A 23,145-nucleotide genomic window follows, 5' to 3' on the forward strand; every position below is an offset into this window, starting at 1 on the left:
AAAATGTGAGATCTTGGAGAATGATGCGTCGGCTCAGGAGGCCGAACTCACCAAAGCTCGTCAGAGAGCGGAGACCGCACGGAATGAGGCCCAGGCCGCCCTCCAGGAGATCCAGGAGCCAAGAAGATCACGGCAGGTAAGGCATTTAAGATGCACAGCAAGTATGCGGAGAAACAATACCTTTTACTAACCCGGGTTCGGAGTTCCCCAGGGGCTTTTGCGGATCTACCACGCAGCGTATCAAACGCTGCAGAGTTCTACCGAGCTGAAGGAGGAGGTTCTACGGAGAAGCTATTCTGGTCGCAGTACGCGACGCCAGAGCATCCCGTGTCCTTCACCGATCAGCTGAAGCACCTGGTGGAGCTGCACAGGGTGGCCGAACTAGCCATGAAGGATTTGACAATCCGGCTGTGGCCAGCCGAAGCTATGCCCGACAGCTACTTCAGACTCGTGAGGCGTCTGGTAGAGGCGTGTCCGCGGCTGGACGTCATCAAGAACTCCGCCTGTATTGAAGGTTCCCGTATGGCCTTCGCTCGCTGCAAGATGTGGTGGGCGAAGATGAATGCTGTTGAAGTTGCCAGCGGGCCGCCGGAGGGCAAGGAGCACCGCACACCCGAGCGATATTTCGCAGATGTCGTAGAGGGGTCTCGACCTGTGACGGCGCAATGCTCGCAGGACATTGTATTTGAATAGATGTATTCATGTTGCCCTTGCCTTGTATTATGGGAACAAAGCCGGTGTTTGTAAAATAATTTTATTATGCTTTGAATTGTTTCCTCCTGTGCGGCCGTGTTATTTGTAATCTGAGGGTTGGCCAGTCGTCGGCTTCTGCCCTCACGTAGGTAGTACGGAGGTGTTCGGGATGGATTCTAAACAATCTTGATCCAATTATATGGTCCTTTGGAGGAGTTGTTTAGCGCAACGAACAAGGCAATCAGACTGTACGGCTTAAACGCCCTCACTTAGCCATAGGAGTTTTATAATTAAGCAAGTGCGCAGCCCCTGGTCCAAGCCAGGGTGCTGTCACCATCTGATCGGGAAGTGCCGATCCGTCGCATGACGCGGAAAAAATCTCCAACGATTTTCTAACCCTCGAACAGTTGACCGGCTCTCGCCGTATCATGACAGTCAGTTTTCGGCTTTCTCTACTGAGGTGCTCATCCGGTCAAAGCCATGGCACAATCGCAGTAGTTCTCCCTTTACTACCCTAGACGATAGAGCGGAACGTAGGGTAGCAAGCACAGGAGCCGGGCAACCCAACTATTGACCAAAGACATGATTCGGAGCCAATGCATATAATGCTAAATTCGGGGTGCCGAACTTATATATATAAGAAGTGTTCGGTCTTTGCTGCCGTGTTGTGGGGCGATAAGTAGCCCCTGGCGAATATGAGATGTACCAAAGAATAATGATGCAGCCGAGAAGCAGATCGAAATAAAATGAAGTAAGAGGCTAAAACCATAGAAATTGGGCCGCAAACCATTTTCATTATGACTGGATGGATACGTCAAGGCGTATCTTGTACAAATAGTGCGATAAGCCTCCGGGCTATTTAACATGCCGGAATCAAGAGGGCGCAGTGTGCGGGTCCTGGGAAATAAATATAAATACCGTCAAGAAGACGTATAGAGGTTACTCTACGCACCTATGCTGGTTGCCTCCTTATATATGCCGATCCTTCGAAGGGACCGGTCAGCAGGCCCGTGGGAAAAGGAACCTGAAATAAACAGAGAAAAGTGAAAGTTTGTATGTTCGGGGTTGGTCTAGCCGAACTATAGATCCCGGGTTAGCTTCTGCCTCCGTCGATGTCCATGGGATTTTAAGTGCGTAGTTATGTACGCGTGGTGCGAATGCCACTACTTCGTCGGGACTGGGACGGAGGCCGAATTGCTAATCGAGCTCTTGACGAGTCGTGTTGTCCTGCCAAGGAGAGTCCAATCCGGACACGAGTATAGTCTTCGGCCTTCATATCTTCACAGCCCATCAGTCCGTCCCATGGATAACAGGTCGGACGCCCGAGGACCCCTTAGTCCAGGACTCCCTCACCGGCCCTTCCCCCTCCTCGACTCCTTTATATACGTGGCCAGGGGGCACCCCATAGCACACAAGTTGATCATTGATCTCTCTTAGCCGTGTGCGGTGCCCCCCTCCACCATAACCCACCTCGGTCATATCATAGCGGTGCTTAGGCGAAGCCCTACGTCGGTAGCATCATCATCACCGTCATCACGCCATCGTGCTGACGGAACTCTCCCTCGAAGCTCTGCTGGATCGGAGTTTGTAGGACGTCATCGAGCTGAACGTGTGCTGAACTCGGAGGTGCCGTGCGTTCGGTACTTGGATCGGTCGGATCGTGAAGACGTACGACTACATCAACCGCGTTGTTCTAACGCTTCCGCTTACAGTCTACGAGGGTACGTAGACGACACTCTCCCCTCTCGTTGCTATGCATCACCATGATCTTGCGTGTGCGTAGAATTTTTTTGAAATTACTACGTTCCCCAACAGCAACTTGGACAAAAGAAAAGTCTCGCCCTATTTGTGAGTCGAGAGTGGACCTACAACTAGGACAAAAAAGGTTGGGCCCCAATCGAGCATGGACTTCCAGCTGGGACAAAAAAGTCAGACCTCAGTTGCGAGTTGAGGGTGAACTTGCAATTAGGAGGAAAAAATGGCAGGCCCCAGTTGCGACTCGAGGGTGGACTTGCAACTTGGACAAAAAAAGGTCGGACCCCCAGTTGCGAATTGAGGGTGAACTTGCAACTGGGACAAAAAAGGCCTGGTCCTACTTACGAGTCGAGGGGGTTGCAATTGGGACGAAAAAAGATCGGGCCCTAGATGCAAGTCGACTGTGGACTTGCAACTAGGGCAAAAAAATGTCAGGTCCCAGTTGCGAGTCGACAATGGACTTGCAACTAGGGCAAAAAAATGTCAGGTCCCAATTGCGAGTTAAGGATGGACTTGGAACTGGAAGAAAAAAATGGTCGGACCCTAGTTGCGAGTCGAGGGTGGACTTGCAACCGGGACAAAACGGTCAGGTTCCAGTTGCGAGTCGAGGGTGGACTTGCAACTTGGAACTAACGACGGAAACCGGATATATTTTTCATGGGAGCTCTTTGCATCAATAGCCACAAAAGAAATATAACAATGAAAAAAAATATCTTTAATAAACATGTTGTTGATGAGAAACTCTCGCTAAAGCCCCATGTCGCCTCAAGGCGCAACAGGTGGACAAACCCAAGTGCCGACCAACCTCCACCTCCTACGTCACCGTTGTCGGCCAACGCCGCCTCCTATGGACAATGGTGGTGGGCTCTCGTCCTCCTCTTGTTGGTTTTCGTCGTTATGTACGAACCCTAGCAGGGACCTCATTGGCTGGCGGGTTTGGCAGATGTGGTGCACAAGCTATTTGAAACTTTCCTGAATTTGAATTCGCACATGTTGATTCTAGACATAATACATGTGCAACCCGAGGCCGAAGACATGGGCGATGTGACGAGGGGTAGAGGAGTGGTCGACCCAGGACCTCGTCGGAGATAGGGATGGCGCTGCGAGCGACAGCGAGTTGCGACATCGGCGGTGGAAGCAGGGAAGAGGCTTGATTGGCTCGAGTGGGGGTGTGCAGGTTCGTCGGTGTGATCTGGCACCCAGGGAGGTTAGAGAGATGGTCGGGGGCGCTAGTAGCAATGACAGTGGGGGAGGCTACGGGAGAGCGTTGCAACGACGCGAGTGCAGTAGCGCCGCCGGTCGCGGGCGGCGGCGGCACGCAGCCCGATAGGTGGTGGATCGGGCTGCTCATGAGGAGGAAGAAGAAACACATCAATTAGTCCGATAAAGATCCGACGCCGAAAAAATGATTCTTTTTTCAATGGCCAAAAAATTGACTTATGGCAAAAAAAAATTAGGCGACTTACAAATAGTTGCCCCATTTATCATTGATAGAATAGACTGCAACCTTACCCATTTGGGACATACCTATTCAGTTCCTCAAACTAAACAAAAATGTATCCCCTAAAAAAAACTAAACAAAAATGTAAACTGTATATCATGTCTAGATTAATACTGTTTCACATCAAACGAGATACACTTTGCACATTTAGAAACAACAGCATATCAGTGAGTAAGGTTTGCCGGGTGACAAAAACTCACAAACAAAACAGTGATTGTTTTAACCTGATCTCAAGCATCCACCAGGAAGCAAGAACCTGAATCTGTGTGCGTTCTTGATCAAATAGGAAGGCAGGTGCATGGCCGACGCCGACCTGGGTATTGGCCCCATCTTCGTGAAGAGATCCCTGAAGGTGTACTCCTCGGGGAGCATGTCGAACAGGTCGTCGGCGGCACATACGACCCGCTGGATCCTCTCCGGGTCGAGGAAGCTCTGCCGCCTCACCCGGTCCGCGTGGCTGTACGCCTTCATCTTGAACGCAAACTCGGCGATCTCCCTGAAGCAGAAGCTGCAGTGCCACCCGGCGTCCGCTAGCATCAGGTCGCTCTGCCGGGAGTGCTGGTACGCCGTGCGCCGCTCGCTGAAGAGGTGCGCCGTCGCCCTCCAGCTGCCGCGGTCCACGGGGAACTCGAAGGAGTAGACGTAGTTCTCCAGCTGCAGGTGCATCACCGGCGGCACCCCGTCGCACCACCGCAGCAGCTGCACCGTCTCCGGGCTCGGGATCTCGTCCGCGTCCGCCATGATCACCACGTCCCCGCCCGCGACGCCCGACCGCCGCAGCAGCGCGTTCAGCGCGCGCCGGTGCCTGGCTTCCAGGTCGAACGGCTCTTCCCGGCGGCGACCTGGCGATGACCCCGGTGTGGCGATGGGGAGCCTGTCGTAGACGATCTTGGACCTCGCGAACGCGAAGCGCTCCAGGTTCTCGGCGAAGGAGAGCGGCTTGGGGATGCCGGTGAAGGTGGCGTTGGCCTCCAGGATGACCAGCTTGTGGACGTAGGGGAGCAGCTCGCGGTACCGGATCTCCAGGATGTCCAGCTCGTTGTTGAAGAGGACGGCGTCGAAGACGCGGCGAGGGGAGGCGCGGGCGCGCCAGCCGTGGAGCGCGCACAGCTCGGCCATGGAGGTGTTGGGGGCGTAGTAGTGCGGGATGACGGTGAAGGGCTTGGGCGGCGTGTCCCACAGCGGCCGCAGGAAGTAGGTGATGCTCCGGTGGTACTGGGTTATGGCACCAACAATGGCCACCGCCGACAGAAGCAGAGCAATGGCGGGTATCGCCGACTTCAACTTGGCAGGTATGAGTCGTCGCCTCTTTCCTACGACTCTTGCTGCCAGGTTAAAAGGCTGATAATCCGAGCTTCCGGCCATGATGATGATGATACAGATGCACACAAAAGGAAATGAAGTTAAGTTTCTTTCAGTAGCATAATATGACAGTTGTCCAAATCATGAAGCAATCTCTCTCTCTCTTACTCCGACGCTGTAAGTAACCTGCATGATTTGATGCAAGGAGAGAGCAGAGAATGAGCAATAAAGCAGTACAATTAAGAAGGGCTGCCATGCAGCATTAGTATGTCAGACAAAAATGGAAAGCACATACATACAGGTAAGATTTCTTTTAGTTTTGGAAGACAACTTACAAAACCAGATTCAGAAAAAAGATATCATGCTCCTGTGTTAGGTGGAGAAAAAGAAGCACATATGTACTCAATGGGACAAGCTTTTTCGGACGAAGGGAGTACAAGCAAGAAAGCAAAAAAGTGAGGAAAACCGAAGCAATAAAACTTGAGGAGATAAACAGAAGCAGATATGTGGCCCATCTATTATTCAGAAGGAGAGCTTCTTGAGACCACAAAACCTTACGGAGTTAACCAACCTTGAAGGTGGTGATCCAATTCGGCCACACAACACACAAGCCGTCAAACAAGATGGAGGCTGGGGGAAGGAGAAACTTACGGAGTTATTGAGAGAGGAGGAAGGGTTGGGCACCAATTCAAAACTTGCAAAGTACGTACCTGATGCGGAAGAAAGGATCCCCCAGCGCCAACGGAGGACCGGGCCGCCGCCGGACGGGAGGAAGACGAAGAAGAAGATATCAAGAATGGAGTACTACTCTACTCCACGCCTTGGCTTTGGAGGATCCGTCCGGTCAGCCCCTCTGAAATACGTTTGGACCGACCGAAATGCTCTGACTTGATCTCCCGGCCCGGGACCGGCACCTATTTTATTTTCGTTCTTTCTCGTCGTCCATGCAAAATTCCAAGCTCGCTTCGACAGCGACTGCCCGGCCAGCACACGCCATTTACTCCTTCCTATGTACGCACTCTCACGTGTGGACTGTGGGCCCCAATCTTCTCACGGTCACGGCGGAGTGCAAAACAGCCGCTGTCAGCCAGCCGGCCGTTTCTGCTGCTGATTGGTTCCGCCGGCCCACTCGAAACGGCACATGAGACAAATTCTGTTTTTCCGGTGGGAAGATGGGACAAATTCAGCCAGGGCTTCTTTTCTAATCTAATAATCATCGTTCCTTCTCGTTCATTGCCCGGGTTTACAACATGTGCAGCCCGACATAGCAGATTCAGACTCTTAAATGTCTATGGACGCGCCCCGACGCTGACCGGTCACCTCTCAAATGTCCTCTTCCACAACTGAATGCCTCATTAGCAAATCCTTAAATCCATACAATTAAATGCAACATAAAATTTAGTCTAATCCCACGAGCCCGGTCATCGGCGAGGAAGAGTAGAATATGGGACATGAGGCGTCGCCGTCTCCCATGCCCTACTCTTCCTCATTGGAGGTCGTGGCCTGGCCGTCGCTGGTGGAGGTGAATCGGCGATAGATCCTCGGCGATCGGAGGCTGACACCTCAACCACGCGGTTGCGGCACCGTGCAACTCCGCCTCCGCAGCCTCGGCCATGATCACAATCTGTCTTCCTCTTCCATAACTAGGCGGTGTAGTCTGACGCTGACATGAAAAGGAAACCCAGCCCACCGCCCTTGTCCCTCATAACCTGGAAGTAGTTGCCCTTGCCATACATATCCACTGGCACTCATATCACAGCTAGGCTCTGCTTCTCCAAATCAAACTCAAGAATTCCATCAACATTCCCAGAAAACATCCAATAAAGGGAATCTCCAGCCAGCACAGCGGCAGGCTCATAAAGCAAGGTGGAATAACTGCTCCTATGAGCGTGGTATGGAAGCAGTGTTGAGATAAGATCTCCCCATAAGCCGGTCTTTGAGGAGTAAACACAGACGAGCGCTCGTGTGTGTTGCTCGTCGTCCTTATCCACCTGGAAGTGTTGAGCCTCTTCGGCAATGCGAAGCACCATCCCGTGTGTCCTCACGAAATCCGGGGGGGACGGCAATGCAGTGCAGGTCGCCGGTGACGGGGTCCCACACCAGGATATGCAAAGGCTTCGTAGACCAGAAGAGTAGGAGATCATGACGGCATCCAAGGGAAAAGCAGTAATCGTTGACGCCGAACGGCAAGGAGAAACGCCCAGGAGGAAGTTGAGATACTCGTCGAAGAAACCAAGGAGAGGAGGGTGGCGGAGGCGGAAGCGGCGGCGGTATCAGGGGTCGGATAAGAGTTGGCACCAACGCTTGCAGACGAGGAATGCGCGCGGAGTGAGGAGGGCTGCGGGGTAAGGCGGAGCGGGATCTCGGAAAGCAGGTCGTCGTTGTCCAGCGGAACGGCCGCCGGCGAGCGGTCTCGGCGGCGGCGGCTGCGTGTGCGCATCTCTCCTGGGCAGTGGCTGTGGACTCGAAGCAGCACGCAAGATGTGTGACAGTGGAAGAGACGGAGAAAATGTCGGTGGCAGGGAGAGCCCAGTGACCATGGCATGGCCCATGGCCTATGGCTACACAAACATTATTGAGGCCCACGATATGTGAGATTTTCTAGTATCTGGCAGCTGTCCGACGTGCCCTTTGTTTTTTTTTTTGCGACAAAAAAAAAGAAACAAAGCGCAAAGGTTACTGGTTCCTGTTCCTGATACACCAGGCACGACAAGGTCGGCATCCGGCCTGATGCCGGTGGACAGAGCAGCGGCAACCATCCTCAGTCCAAGCACGGGATGGACCAGCCGGAGGTTGAGAAGACACAAGGGGAGGTGGAAAGACAACAGGTAAAGCAATCTTACCATTCACCATACATATTCCCTGTATGGTCCACAGATATTTGCATACACATTCACAATTCAACCAAGCCTTATATATACTGATATATATATAAGAAAAAAAATATGACGAGCACTGGCATAAGAACACACATGTTTGTGTAATACTTATATACTAATATACTAATACCAGCAAAGCGGTAATATACACATACAAATGAGCTTTTAACAAGTACAAAGTGGCTATAACACGCACCAAGCCTCATGCCGCTGACCTGAAAAGGAGGCGTCGAGTGGTAAGGTGAAAGGGGTGCTGACCGTAAAATTTATTAATATCTCACTGCTCCAAAATTATTTCCCTTCACGGAAATCATACACGGGTTGGAAAATAATTTGAACCACATATATAACCGAGGCATGATTACATATGTGAAATCATCCACATATATAATATAACATAATCAACGCAAACATAGGTCACCAGAAATTAAGATAGGGGAGGATGTGGCATCCAAGGGCACAACCAAAATTTGATTCTCCACAGAAGACTAGAGACATTGTTCATCTACAGATGTTCACTAATGCCAAGGAAAAAAAAGGCTTACTGATCTATCAGCTATTCAAGTTTCAGTGTATTCAAAGCCATGTTGCTGATACAGCTTATTACACATTTCTCTACCCAAAATTTGTTTAGCTAAACTCAGTTATACTAAATTTACTGTCACCAAAAAAATTTCAGGGGGAAAATGAATTTACCATCACCAAACAAATTTCAGGGGGAAAATGAATTTACCGTCACCAAAGAAATTTCAGGGTGAAAATTAACAATAATGCTAGTAGGCCGTAGGACATGTATTAGTATTTAGTAATGCAGAATTTCCTTTGTTGTACTTCAAACAGTAATTATCAGTTGTCTAGCAGATATGGCAACTGACCTTTTTAGATCTTCAGTAAAGCTGTATTTATAGCTCATTAGGCATTTTTTTCATGAACATTTGCTAACCCAAATGCATTCATATTATATTTGAAAACCTAAATGGAGTGTGAATCTATGAGAAAAGATGATAAGGAATGTGGTCCATCGATTTTTTTTCTTATCACAAGAGAAATTTCAGTACAGAGGATATGATTTGGTCCATTCAGAAATTTGTACCAAGGGAACATGAAGATACTCATTATACCCAGAGACTTCAGTCCGGTAACCAGATCACGCTCACTGAGATCCTAATTGTCACTCAAAACGATCGCAACTGGACCATCTACTAGCACCCAATCACAAGAACCACCAACGAGGAAAGAGTATTCAAGTTTTTCACTGAGCACAGGAAGGAGGAAGTATTTCATTCTGCTACCCGCTTAATGTGACAGACTCCTCATCTGTAAGAAGGCAAGGAAGCTGGGCCTGGAGAAAACGTCCAGGAGGCAGCGATCCATGAAAGCATGATGGGAGGTGGGCAGCAATTGAGTAAAGGGTTGTATAGAGACTCAGAGTATGCTCTTGCAATTTGGTACTCAAGAAATGGTAATAATAAGTAAAGCGATACATATTCGTAAATGAACAGTTCAGATACCTCAACTTGCATGCGGAAGATAAGCTTGCCTGCTCAACCAGTACATCACAATATCATATCTAACTGAATAATTGTCTTATGTATCGTCTCCACCGTGTCCACCACAAATGCCTCACAACCTCTGCTCCCTCGTGTCCACCACCAATGCCTGTTATACAAACATAACAAGTCAAACGGCATAGCACATTACAAGAAAAAGGCCAAATAGATACAAGGAGGCATAACAAAGATACTTAGATAAACCTGCAGATGTAATTTGAAAAGATGAAATTAACTCAATTAATTGATTTTTATGGTATAAACAAACACTTGCAATATGGATCTACTACAAGATAGGAGAGGATATGGCATCCAAGGGCACAACCAAAATTTGATTCTCCACAGAAGACTAGAGACAATGTTCATCTACAGATGTTCACTAATGCCAAGGAAAAAATGTCTTACTGATCTATTTAGGCATTTTTTTCATGAACATTTGCTAACCCAGATGTATTTATATTACATTCAAAAACCTAAATGAAGTGTGAATCTATGAGAGAAGATGATAGGGAATGTGGTCCATCGATTTTTATTTTTTTTCTTATGACAACAGAAATTTCAGTTGGTGCAGAGGCCGGGTGTAATTGGTATCTGCTTGATATTAATATATTCCCCTTTTCAAAACAGAAATTTCAGTTCAGAGCATATGATTTTGTTCATTCAGAAATTTGTACCAAGGGAACATGAAGATACTCATTATAACCAGAGATTTCACTCCGGTAACCAGATCACGCTCACTCAGATCCTAATTGTGACAGACTCCTCATCTATGTGAAGGCAGGGCAGGGAAGCTGGGCCTGGAGAAAACATCCAGGAGGCAGCGATCCATGAAAGCATGATGGGAGGCCACTAGGTGGGCAATAGTTGAGCAAAGGATTGTAGAGAGACTCATAGACTATGCTCTTGCAATTTGGTACTTGAGAAATGGCAATAATAAGTAAATCGATACATATTCGTAAAAAGCCAGTTCAGATACCTCAACTTGCATGTGGAAGAAAAGCTTACCTGCTCGACCAGTACATCACAATATCATATCTAACTGAATAATTGTCTTATGTATTGTCTCCACCGTGTCCACCACAAATGCCTCACAACTTCCACTCCCTCGTGTCCACCACCAATGCCTGTTATACAAGCATAACAAGTCAAACGGCATAGAACATTACAAAGAAAAGGCCAAACAGATTCGATGACGCATAAACAAGATACAGATTACAATGAAAAATAACTCTGTTTTGTTATATCCTCAGTGAAAAGGCATGCTAGTACCTGGAGTATAGACAATTTCGAATGGATAGTAACGATAAGCGATGCCGGTGACAGGAAGTTTCTTGAGCTGCAATGACTCAAGGTGGACCATGAAGACACCACCAACTGTCCAGAAGAACGCCACATTATTTTCCTCCGCATAACCTATCATATTTGGTGGCTCTTTCTCTGAATTTCGGGGAAGTAACTTGTCCAGTTCAATAGTTCTTCCAATGCTCCAAGAAACATCGCCATGCGAGTCTGTTTCCCTCTTCCATAATTGGGCGATGAAGCCTGACACGACGAGGAGACCCATCTCACCACCCTCCACCCGAATAACCGAGACATGGCGATTGCGGCTGGTGAGCACCTGCGCTGGCAACAATGTCACAGCTAGGGTCTGCCTCTCCAAATCAAACTCGAGGATATTCGATGCTGAAACCAACCAATAAATGCAATTCCCCGCCAGTACAGCGGGCTCGCCTATATGAACCATAGACACCAATGGAACCGGGCACGAGATGGAATCACCCCATACGCCGGTCTCCGACGAGTAAACGCGGGCGAGCGCCCTTCTAGGTTGCTTCCCGTCGCTGCTTACCAAGACCACCTGGAAGTGGTCGATGTCTCCGGCGGCGCGGAGCACCGTCCCGTTGATCGGGTTCTCCAACGGGTGGAACCCGAACCCCGGGGGTACAGCCAGGCGGTGCTGGACGCCGGCGACGGGGTCCCACACGACGACCTGGAGCGGGATCGGGAGGAAGAAGAGCGCGAGGCCGTGGCGCCATCCGAGGGTCATGTAGCGGTCGTCGAGGTTGAGGGAGAAGTGGCCGCGGGGGAGGCGGTCGGGGGCGTCCAGGGCTGGCTGGAAGGTGATGCCCTGGTTCGCGTCGATGAAGCCGAGGAGCGGAGGGCTGCGGCGGTGGTGGATGCGGAAGCGGCGGCGGAAGGCGGGGTCGGAGAGGAGGCTGCGCCAGCGCCTGCAGACGAGGGAGGCGCGCGGGAGGGAGGACGGCTGCGGGGGGAGGCGGAGGAGGATCTCGAAGAGCAGGTCGTCGTCGTCCAGCGGCGGCGCTGCCGCGGAGCGGGGGAGGAAGCTGGTCGTCGTCATCTCGCTCACAGGTCGTGCAGGGTGTGCACTCAGTCAAGCCCAGGTCCAAAGTGACGCTGAAGAGACTAAGACAGACCGCTGCTGGCCAGAGCCCATGAGACCGTAGCTGGCTAGAGCCCATAAGGCCATGACTAGACAGGCTAACGTCAAAGCCCACGCTACTTTGTATTCCCCCCACACACGCAGAGGTTGGCGCTTTGCAATGTCAAACGGTGCTCTGTTTTTGTTTTCTTCAACGAGGAGGGGTGCACGAGGCGCTAAACTTTTTTTTCAAGCATAGCTCAGGTAAAAATTAGCACGGTTGGTCAGGGGTAAGGATGCAAATGGCGCGATAAACATCGCCGCAAAGTCCTTTTTTTTTTCTTAACTTGAGAGAGGGAAAGCAAGCAATGGCATATATGAGTTCAGGATGGAGGTCGAGGGAGTAAACGAAGGGATGGCAAGCCGCGGGAGAAGTGGCGGTGGCGGGAGTAGGTAGTGTAACGAGGAATAAAAGATTCAGAGCTGCAGCAGGGAGCTTCGTCTGACTTGATTTGGGAATGTCAACCATGTTGGGAAGGAAACGTACAAGAGAGGGAAATCAATATCATTCTTATATACAGAAATGAGATAGATGGTTCGATATCTAACCAAACAATGAAATTGACAGAGCTGTTTTAGACTTTATTCTAACCCAGACATTACTTCCCACAAGTTGGTTATTCATGAAAAAAATACCGAGGCCGATTTTGCTATTTTTTTGGGCTCAAAACTAGTTTTCTATAAACTCATCGCTAATATATGATACACAAACAAACACTTAGGTTGGATGAAGACTTTAGCCCTCCTATACCTGGGCCTAGACCCACCCCTGGATCGAGATGTGGGGTTTGTCATTTGTGTCATGTCGGTCTAGGGTTCCAGATCATTTGGCGTGATCAACTATGGGTAGGGTGTTCCCTAATCTTCTTCGGACCTATGAATCTATGACATGGATCCTAGTTTTTGGGAGTGTGACAACAAATCCTCTCCTTGCCAAGTTTGAGGTGATGCTCGGCCCATATGCCTCACGTGACGAACCGGTTGTGCCGAATTTCAGTGGACATTGTACCCTAAAGATGAACATTTTTATGTCTTGGTTTCGTGTTTTATGTTGCTGTGAGTTTCTATGTGAAAAATACTTTATTTTTATTTCAGATACCATAATTCCAGCTCTTGTAGTTTGTTTGGTAATTTTTTTTTCTTTGTTTACCAGTTAAATGAAATCTACCTGATCCTCGTAAAAAGATGTATCTTTTCATGGGAAGAGAATGTTAGTTAATCTACTCCATTTTGTTTTCTCTACTTCTATTTAAAGTACTTCTCACACGTGATGAACAAGTGGACGTATTCCTTGCAAGAAACAGAGGACCAATGACCTTGGAACCGGCAAAATCCAAAAATTTCGAGTTGCTTCCTGGCTCACTCGACGATGAAATTTGAAGTAAATAGCATAAAACTACCACTTTTTCGTCTTATGGTTCCAAAAAACCACCATTTTTTTGTTTGTAACTGATACCTACCACTTTTCTCGTCGGCTGTCTCAAAAAACCCAAATCGCCCGTTGCTAGCGTTTTAAACCGTTTTCTGACGGTTCGGGCCCGCCTGTCAGGCCACGTCAGCGCCGCGCGTTTGTTTGACCGTTAACTGACATGTGGGGCCCACATGTCAGTGTCCCTTCCTAATAAAAAGCAAGCAGATCCCTGCAAACATTTAAGAAACGCAATCGGGTCCCTGTGAACTTTACAAAAAAGCAATCGGGTCCCTGTGGCGCCGTGGCCGTGATCCCGCAGCGAAGCTCGCCGACCAGCAGCCGCCGTGACGAGCTCGCCGGCCAGCAGCCATGGTGCCAACGCGGAGGGGCGGTGAGGTCCCTCATGCGCCTGGCGGCGGGCGCGTCGTCCTCGGAGTCGTTGGGCGTCTTGCGCTTCCTGGGCGGCGGCGGCGGCGGGCAGGAGGGGGGCGGTGCCCTGGGGCGGAGGCGGGCCCGCTCGATGTCGAGGGCCTGGAGCACGGTGTCCTCCTTGCGGGCGTTCCTGGCGGCGCTGGCCCTGCGGCGGCGCGCCGCCTGCTCCTCGGCCCTGCGGATGAGGTCCTCTAGGTCCGCCTCCCCGCATCGGAAGGGCTTCACGCGCTTGCTCCTCTCCAGGTTGCACCACTCGCTGCAAGGAAGGGAGGAAGGGTGAGGCGGAGGCGGAGAGCGGAGGAGGAAGAAGGGAGGAGGGAGGAGGGCGGCGTACACGAAGGCGGGGCCGTCGCGGCGGCCGAGGAGCAGGATGGGGGTGGCCGGCAAGCGGGGCGGCGCCGGGCAGCCGTCGGGGAGCTCTAGGCGCGAGGCCACCCTGCCGGGCCACCACGACCCGTTGGGGCGGCGCACCCACACCAGCGGTGCTTGCCGGCGAGCTCGTCACGGCGGCTGCTGGTCGGCAAGTTTTCATTAGAGTTTCTTAAATGTTCACAGGGACCCGATTGCGTTTCTTAAATGTTTGCAGGGATCTGCTTGCTTTTTTATGAGGAAGGGACACTGACATGTGGGCCCCACATGTCAGTTAACGGTCAAACAAACGGTCAAAGTGACGGTTCATTTAGCTGCGGGCTCCACCTGTCATAAACCCGATTAATTTTTTTAGCAACGGGCATTTTGGGTTTTTTGAAACAGCCGATGCCGATAGTCACAAACAAATTTGTGGTAGTTTTTTAGAACCATAGGACGAAAAGTGATAGTTTTATGCTATTACTCTGAAATTTGAGAGCCCCGCCAGCGATCCGCGCCATCTCTCCCCGGATCAAGATCCTAACCGTCCATTCTTGTACGGGTCCAACAGTAGGTTGTACGCTCATCCCCTGTTAAATTCCCCTTCCCCGACCGGCCGACCCCGTCTCCCACCAACAGCAGCCGCCACCACCGCTACTCCTCCATCTCCAAATTCCAGTAGGCCGTGCTTGAAATGGATGTATTTCAAAACGGAGGTGTATTACTTACACGTGTAACTTATTGGCCGCTGTGCAAATTCCAGCCGGAAGTGAAACGATGGTCCCAGGTGTGTATTTTTTTACAAGGGTATTGAAAAGAGAAACGGTGATCCAAACAGGGCCTTAGAGAATCTCTAGCAGACCTCGTGTAATGCCCCGACCTGTAAAATAACCGTCAAAATACGGGTTCACGTGAAAAATATTGCCCGATCAGACCCTGCAAACGCGTCAGACCCGTAAAAAATTTGCGGGGCACAGCAGAAGTTCGCCCTCAACCTTTAGATTCACGGGGTGGGAGGCCGACCTAAGCTCGCCCCCTATCTGCAGCAAGATTTGGCGCGAGGAAAATTTCCGCTCGGTCGTTCCCGCTTCCCACACCCTTCGCCACCATTGCTCGGCCTCCGCCCGCTCCGGTCCATTTTCCCCGGCCATTCTTCGCCGTCATGGAAGCCTCCCAGCCGCCCCATCACCATGGATGTTGCGCACGCGCAATCCCCTACGGCAGATCTCGTCGCCGGCCATGTCGCCCATGCCGTCGCTCAAGGCATCACCGCGCCTGTCCGCAAGCGGCAGGGCAACGTGGTCGTGCAGGGTGAAAATCCGGCTGGCTCCGCCAGGAAGGCACGCGCGCCCGGCGCCGCCACCGCCGCCGTTGTGCGATCTGCCCGGCCGCCGCCGGAGAAGATGGGCAAGGTTTCGGACGTGAAGCGCAAGAAGGTTCCTATGAAAAGGCCGGCGGCTTCATCCTCTCCCTCCGCCCCGGCAAGAGGTACCCCGACGATGCTGTTCAACGGCGCTGCTTCCATCGCAAGTGAGGTGTTCGATGAAACGACCGGAAGGTATGCTTCTTCGATTCCTTCTACTTGCTTCGCTTTTCGCCATTGTGGTAGCTCGTGACTTGATGTCACTCACTGTAGCGGTGGTTCGAACGATGCCACTGCCGAGTTCGTCAACTTGTTGGACACCAACACCGTCGACATCGATCAAGCCCCGTTCGCTGATTTCAATTACAATGAAATGGAGGGTGGCATGGATGATCACGGTGGTGAAGATGAAGTGGAGGAGATAGACGAGGGGGTGTATGAGCAAGTGCAAGCAAAAAAAGGCGCGAGATCGAAGAACTACACGATGTTGGAAGACGAAATCTTGATCAAGGCTTGGAGTGCGATGTCTTTTGATGCTCAAGGACGAGGGATTGCACAAGGCGGCCATTGAGGAGAGAAGAGTCTATGCCGCGGAGACCAAAGCCATGGCCAAGCTTCGTGCTAAGACCAAAACTATGTTTTTATTTGCGCGCGAACTATGTTTTATTCTTCAAATTTGAACTTAATTGTCAGAATCGATGTCAAATTCTCTAATCAGAGGTTTTCGGTTTGTGGACCGACGCGGGCTGCGGTCGAGCAGACCCTGCTTAGCCGACCTGTAAGCATTATACGGGTCGACATTATACGGGGTCTGCTAGAGATGCTCTTAGCTCCTCGAAGCAACCAATCATGTCCGGTCGCGGCAAGGGCGGAAAGGGCATGGGCAAGGGCGGCACGAAACATCATCGGAAGGTGCTGCGGGACAACACCTAGGGCATCACGAAGCCAGCCATCTGGCGGCTAGCGCGGCGGGGCGGCGTGAAGCACGTCTCGGGGCTTATCTACGAGGAGAGCCGCGGCGTGCTCAAGATCTTTGTGGAGAACGTCATCCGCGACGCCGTCACCTACACGGAGCACGCCCGCCGCAAGACCATCACCGCCATGGACGTCGTCTTCGCGCTCAAGCGACAGGGCCGCACCCTCTACGGATTCGGCGGCTGATCTGCTGCTGCTGCTGCTCGGTTCAGTCTCTGCTATATGGTTTTCTTCTGAGTGCGTGCGTCGTTGTTCCATCGGTCTGTGTAGTCACTGTAAGGCGATTGAATGTGAATGGAATGGGTTCAATGGAATCAGCGTTCTCGTGGCAGTATCTTGGCTGCATCTCGATATGTTACATCCAAATTCTTGTCAGCAATGAAGTTGGTGCACTGATTTTGGGAAAGAAAACTGCTCTTGTAATTTGAGTATATGGAGTGTAATCAGTGTTATATTTGGTTATGCAGAAACGTCTCTGAAGTCTGAAGTTAAGTTCCGTGGTTTTTTCCTAAGTCGTACTGAATCTACTGATTTGTGTTCTAAAACTCTTGAGATGGCAGAATTTTAGTTCAATCGAATGATTAAAGAATTGACAATTGGTCAAGATAAAAGCTGACAAACTTGTACTAATGTTTTTTTTTAAATCTCACAATCATCTTTAATGTTCGGCGGAGTATCTAGTGAAAATCACTAATCAGTAAAAATCTGAAAACTTGTGACCTTGGGCGTTGGATCACCGGCGGATGGTACAGATGAAAGGTGGGTTTGCTAACCAGCCACCTACGGGTATTTTTCAGATAACCCCTTGTCTTACTCACGGAGCAGGAAATCTTTTGACGCCGCAGCCCATGAACGATTCGTCTTCGATCTGGCCTTATCCATGGTCTTCCCCACCGGCCACCGCGACGGCCACCCCGCATGGCGCTGCTGCCGTCCCCCATCGCGACGACTGAAGGCGGAGTCGTCCCCCATGGCGCTGCCGCCGTGTGGATGCCACGGAGGCGTCCAGCGCGGACACAACCCACATCGGCGAAGTTTGAGATGAGGCGGCGAGAGCCGGCGGCGCGCTGATGAAGGCGTCCACTGCATCGAAGCTCGCCTCAGCGGGGAGGGCTTCCGCAAGCCATGGTGCCCAGGCTGCCCACGACGTTCGGCCCAGCCAGCAGGACTGCGTGGGCGGCGACGCGTGCACCGGCGACGCCGGCCGCGAAATGGGCTGTTGATCCTTCAAAGTTTGATTCTACCATGCCTCCTTCTACCTGATTTATCCAATTTTGTGTGCGAGTTTGTCATGGAGAGACAAAATTTCTGAATGCAATTTTGATGCTGTGAAGTGTTATCACTGAACGTGAGAGCATTGTTGATTCTCTTTATTTAGACTGGGTGGTTCTCCATTGCTGTATTCTGGGAATTTGTAGATGAAAAAAATTCTGAATATTAGCTTCTGAATGCTATGTATTGTTGAGCTCCATTGAGCTTGTTGGATGAAAATCTACACAGAATTCAGTGCAAGGGTGGTCTGTCCATGCACTTATGTGGTGATCCTCAGCGCAGGAAGAAGCTTTGATCAGAAGAAACATTCTTAGTGGTTCTATCTAAAGTGTATGCATCTTATTTTTCGAAATAAAGTGAATGTATCAGTGAAGCTTTTGTTGGAGAAGAAACATATGCAGCACGTATATATGTTAAGGGTGATGGTTACAATGCAGGTTTGCTGAATTATTATTTCACAACTTTGCTTTGACAAAAATGACAAGATGTATGGAGCAAAACCGAAAAACAGAGGCATGATACATGAATGCCCAGTCTACAACTTCAAGTTGGCAAAATAAAACGAAAGACATGTCTCTCAAATCCTAATCCTGAAGCTCTCAACGGTAGTACAATATCCAATGATACAGAATGTGGTCATCCAAGCAAAATATGGGCAAACAGAATTTTGAAATCATGCAAGGCATGGACTTCTTGTCCTACACCAAATCATACAATCTGGAGTTCTTCTCCTCGATCTGTTAAAAGTAACAGCCACAGTGCATGTACAGCTACAAATCTGACAAACTACGATTTCTTAACAGAAAATATTGTGGAGCTTCAAATGATTACAGAAACTCTCAACAGGACGCTCAAGCTCTCTTTGTTTTCGAGGATACAAAAAAAATCTCAACCTCTCAAAAGCTCAAAACATAATGCTAGGGCGTCCAGTACAGGGGCCGGTGCAGGGCTAGGTCTGAGGCAAGGGGCATGAGAGAGGACGGAAGAGTGAGGGCGTCGACGGCGACGAGGGCCGGTGCAGGTCTACGAGAAGGTGGGGCCATGGGATAGGAAGGAGCAGCGACGGCGTTATCATCACCTCCGGCGGCGGGCGAGGGCTTACAGCCGGCGGCGCCATCTTCGCACGAGAGATCGAAGACGAATTGTTCATGGGCTGCGGCGTCAAAAGATTTCCTGCCCCTGAGCAAGACAAGGGGTTAGCTGAAAAATACCCTTAACACTAGTAGGAAAAAGAGCCTTTTACCCCGGTTCATAAGGGTCTTTAGTCCCGGTTCAGGAACCGGGACTAAAGGGTCGTTACTAATGCCCTAGCCCTTTAGTCCCGGTTCTTACACGAACCGGGACTAAAGGCCGTCCACGTGGCCGGTGCGGGGAGCCCAGGCAGGAGGGCCTTTGGTCCCGGTTGGTGCCACCAACCGGGACCAATAGGCATCCACGCGTCAGCACCTCGCAGGAGCTGAGGTTTTTGTTTTTTTTGAAGGGGGGGGGGTGGGGGTTTTGGGGGGTTAATTTAGGTTGTTATTAGGTAGCTATTAGAGAGAAGTGTCCTCTCTTATATCTCCGCGCTTGGTTTACCAACGCTACGTACTGCTATGCCTAAACATGGCTTAGATTGAAGTGAAGGCAACGTGTGGTGCATGTCGAAAGTAATACTAATCCGGACTTGATCAAGTTTGGATTGTACTACTTTCGACACGCACCACATGCATGTTGCCTTCACTTCAATCCAATCCATATTCATTTCACCCGCTGATATATAATAACTCTTCATGCACGCATCATGCATCATCATATATAATAACAAGTCCTACTAATCATCATCATACAACTTCTACTCGTTATTAATAACAAGTCATACGATCATCATCCTCACAGTCATCGAACCAACCCTACTTAATTGTTCTTAGCACATGATCATCAGTATTAGGTAGGACCGAAATACCCTCTTTAAGGTAAAATAGCATAAAACAATATAGACCCTGACTCTCCATTATGGAGAATGGAGATCATCCTGTCTCCAATTCTTGCGCCTCGCTTCCTTTTGCTTCCAAGAAGCTCCTTGCGACTATCCATACATTTTTTCTATTCTTTGATTTGCATGTCTCCACTTCTTTTAGAAATCCGGTATGGACAGTTGAGATTCGTACGATGACCTGGTTGTATATTCAAAACATCAAGCCTACCATTCTGATACATCAAATGAGGCACACAATCCTCTGGGATTACCTGTTGAAAAACATAGTAATAACTTCATAGTTAGCAATGATAATGCACTAGTTTTAGAACTATGCAAAATATGCACGGATGTCGTAATAGTAAGAAATCTTACCAGGGTATCTCCATAGTAGTTACCGTAGTTCAACACGTGCACTAGTGGCACGTATGGAGGACCATAATGATGAGGACTTTGATTGTAGATATTGTAATTCTCAATATCAGTACAAAATCCGACCAGATGAGTTTTCTCCTTATAAGTTAACTCAGAGCCATCGGTGTAGTAGGTTCTGTCTATCATGTTCTGCACATTGTTTGAACAATCAAAATAAGCTGTCAATGAAAATAAGCTGTCAACTATTTTGAAATGAACAATATAAATTAGCTAATAACTATGTTTGAGAAACTCACATAGCGGTAGAATTGGAGGCGTATCAACAAGGACCCAAATGTCCATATTGTCTTGCTCGATGTCAGGATCACCAAGATCCATGGTGACAAGCATACCCTCATCAAAACCATACATCTTGCAAAATGCTTCCCAATTTTTGCAACCAAAATGGGTTACGCTCTCAGAATTATACAGCTTTACTTCAAAATCTATATCATGATGGGTCCTTAGGTGAATTTTCTTTGTTTCCATACTTTCATGGTCTTCAAAACCCATCCTCTCCAAGATGTAGCGTCTTGCATGGCATGGGATAAGCTAGCCGAATTTTAAAAGATGAAAAGTACACGTTGAAATAGTTGAAGTCGTGCTTAATTACGAAAAAATAACACTTGTCGTCGTTGCGTACCGTTTCAACATCGAACGTCTCCTCCAGCTTAATACTGAAGCGCCGATCTTCGTCCAGGTGAGGCCTGTCGCACTGACCTCGGTCGTCGTGGCACCAGTCGCACTCCTCCGGGAGACTTTCGTCGTCCGAGTACGACATTTCCTATGTTCATATATAGTTCAAATATTAAACATATACAATTAAATATATGTACTAAAAAATCTAAGTTAGATCATTATTATTCATCATGGGTTGACTATCGGTTTGTCGAGTCTTTTCTTGAAAACTCTCAGCTCACGTGGTGTATACATTCGACCGTTGGTGATGGTCGCTCCTCCCTTTGTCCCCGTGTGCATTACACCAAAATGTCTAGCTAGCACACGGGAACAAAGGAGAAGCGACCCCCACGACAACAGTCGGGATTCTTCGTCCTCTCATATATATATGGTGGAACTCTCCCTCACTGATTCCTCTCTGACATTTGCGACCGTCGGTGATGGTAGCTCCTCCTTTCGTTCTCGAGTGCATTACACCAAATTGTCTAGCACACGGGAACGAAGGAGAAGCTACCCCCACGACAACAGTCGGGATTCTTCGTCCTCTCATATATGGTGGAGACTCGACAGACTTACAGTCAACCCGAAATATCGTTTAATTATCTTTCTAAAAGAGGATTTGGCTGGTGTCACCTCGATGTCGGAGGGGGCGGTGACGGGGACGACGGCGGGGATGATGGAGGGGCCGGGGGGGCTCCTAGATTTCTACGAAAACAAAAACGCTATAAGCTATCAACTAATCATAGTGCTCTCCAATTTTAGCATTCAAAGTAGGATCGGAGTAGTTTTCCACTTTAAGCATTCAATAAGCAAAATCAAATCACAAAATAAAGTAGTATTCAAATTAGGATGCATTCAATTATAAGCAAAACTACATCATCTCTATGCGTCCGTACATCGCCAAATATTATCACTAATACACCTCGAATACTATCATACATATAGCATCGCTAGTACAGCTAGAACAGTAGCGCCCGACGGGTATCGGCGCGGGCGGTGGACACCCAAAGGGACGGAACCATCACAGGATCATAGCTCCAGTGAGATCCCTGAAGAACTTGCCAGGTATTGTCGAACCTGCCCTCCAACGCAACCATGTAGCGACGGACGTGCTGGTCCTCCTCGCTGACACGGTGACGTACCACCTCCGCGGTGTCCGGAAGCCTCGGCACCGTCACTGGCCCACGCGAGCGCCACCAAATAAGGATCGGGTCAACGATGGGCTGGTTCCTCACCAACCTACGCCCACCGGAAGGTAGCACCTCCCAAAACCAGCCCTGCGGAGCCCAGTCCCGGACATGGCCCCTCTGATCAAGCCGGCCTCCTCCGCCGAGTCGACGACGAGGATGCGGGATAGGCATCGTCGACGTCGATGCGGGAATAATTGCTTTAACTAAAAAAACAAACTAGTTCTATTAATTTCCTTACTATAAATAGAATAAAGTAGTACTTACTACAAATAAACTAGCTAGTTTAACTAGTTCTATTATTTTTCTAACTAATTCTATTAAACACTTTCTAAGTAGTACTTACTAAAAGTTATTGGGGAGGGGGGTACATATATCGACAACGACATACCCGATAAAAAATAAGAAGAGGAAGAAGACGAAAAAAAAGAGGAGAAGAAGAAAGGAATAGAGGAGGAGATCGAAGAAGAAAAAAGAAAAAAAGAGGAGAAGAAGAAAAAATAGAATAATATATTATTCTATTTCTTCTTCTTCTACTCTTTTTTTTCTTCTTTTTCATCTTCTTATTTATTTCTCCTCTACTTCCTCTCCTCTTCTTCTTATTCTTCTTCTTCTCCTTCTTCCTCTTCTTATTTTCCTTTTTTCTCTCCTTCTTTTTCTTCTAAATATGAACATACATAAATGACTTCTAAATATGAAAAATCTAAACTACACATCTAAATTAATACATCTAAATTACAACAACTAAATTAACTATACATTTAACTACACATCCAAATTAATACAACTAAATTACAAATCTAAATTAAACTACGTACAGTACTATAGCTAGGGGGCGCGGCGGCGGCCATTACAGGGAGGAGGAGGAGGGGATCGGGGCGGCGCTCACAGGGTGGCGGAGGGCGACGGCGACCGCGGCGGGCCGGGGGCGGAGGGCGGCGACGGTGACGTATACGGGGCGACGGCTCGGGGGCGCGCGACGGAGGCCGAC

General features: G+C 49.3%; 2 protein-coding genes across 3 annotated transcripts; both read right to left on the bottom strand.

Annotated features, from left to right (window-relative positions):
- Positions 1-4,022: 4,022 nt before the first annotated feature.
- LOC123143451 (beta-1,4-mannosyl-glycoprotein 4-beta-N-acetylglucosaminyltransferase) lies at positions 4,023-6,487 on the bottom strand. Of its 2 annotated transcripts, XM_044562380.1 has the most exons (3): positions 5,962-6,487; positions 5,823-5,881; positions 4,023-5,437 (listed from the first exon to the last, which is right to left on the bottom strand). In XM_044562380.1, exon 3 carries the CDS (start codon positions 5,312-5,314, stop codon positions 4,169-4,171), a length of 1,146 nt encoding a protein of 381 aa, XP_044418315.1. In that variant the 5' UTR covers positions 5,315-5,437; positions 5,823-5,881; positions 5,962-6,487; the 3' UTR covers positions 4,023-4,168. The 2 variants fall into 2 exon arrangements, with proteins under 2 accessions (XP_044418315.1, XP_044418316.1); XM_044562381.1 differs by lacking the exon at positions 5,823-5,881.
- Positions 6,488-8,080: 1,593 nt separating this feature from the next.
- On the bottom strand, positions 8,081-12,092 carry LOC123143450 (uncharacterized). Its single transcript, XM_044562379.1, has 4 exons — positions 10,950-12,092; positions 10,686-10,804; positions 9,642-9,789; positions 8,081-8,345 (listed from the first exon to the last, which is right to left on the bottom strand). Exons 1-2 carry the CDS (start codon positions 12,037-12,039, stop codon positions 10,716-10,718), a joined length of 1,179 nt encoding a protein of 392 aa, XP_044418314.1. The 5' UTR covers positions 12,040-12,092; the 3' UTR covers positions 8,081-8,345; positions 9,642-9,789; positions 10,686-10,715.
- Positions 12,093-23,145: the final 11,053 nt, after the last annotated feature.

The sequence above is a fragment of the Triticum aestivum genome, chromosome 6D (genome assembly GCF_018294505.1).
Source record: "Triticum aestivum cultivar Chinese Spring chromosome 6D, IWGSC CS RefSeq v2.1, whole genome shotgun sequence".
Lineage (NCBI taxonomy): Eukaryota > Viridiplantae > Streptophyta > Magnoliopsida > Poales > Poaceae > Triticum > Triticum aestivum.

Coding starts and splice junctions, on each gene's coding strand:
- LOC123143451 (XM_044562381.1), bottom strand. CDS start 5,314: ATGGCCGGAAGCTCGGATTATCAGCCTTTTAACCTGGCAGCAAGAGTC.
- LOC123143450 (XM_044562379.1), bottom strand. CDS start 12,039: ATGACGACGACCAGCTTCCTCCCCCGCTCCGCGGCAGCGCCGCCGCTG. Junction 10,805..10,949: donor CGAAATTGTCTATACTCCAG/GTACTAGCATGC, acceptor CTTGTATAACAG/GCATTGGTGGTGGACACGAG.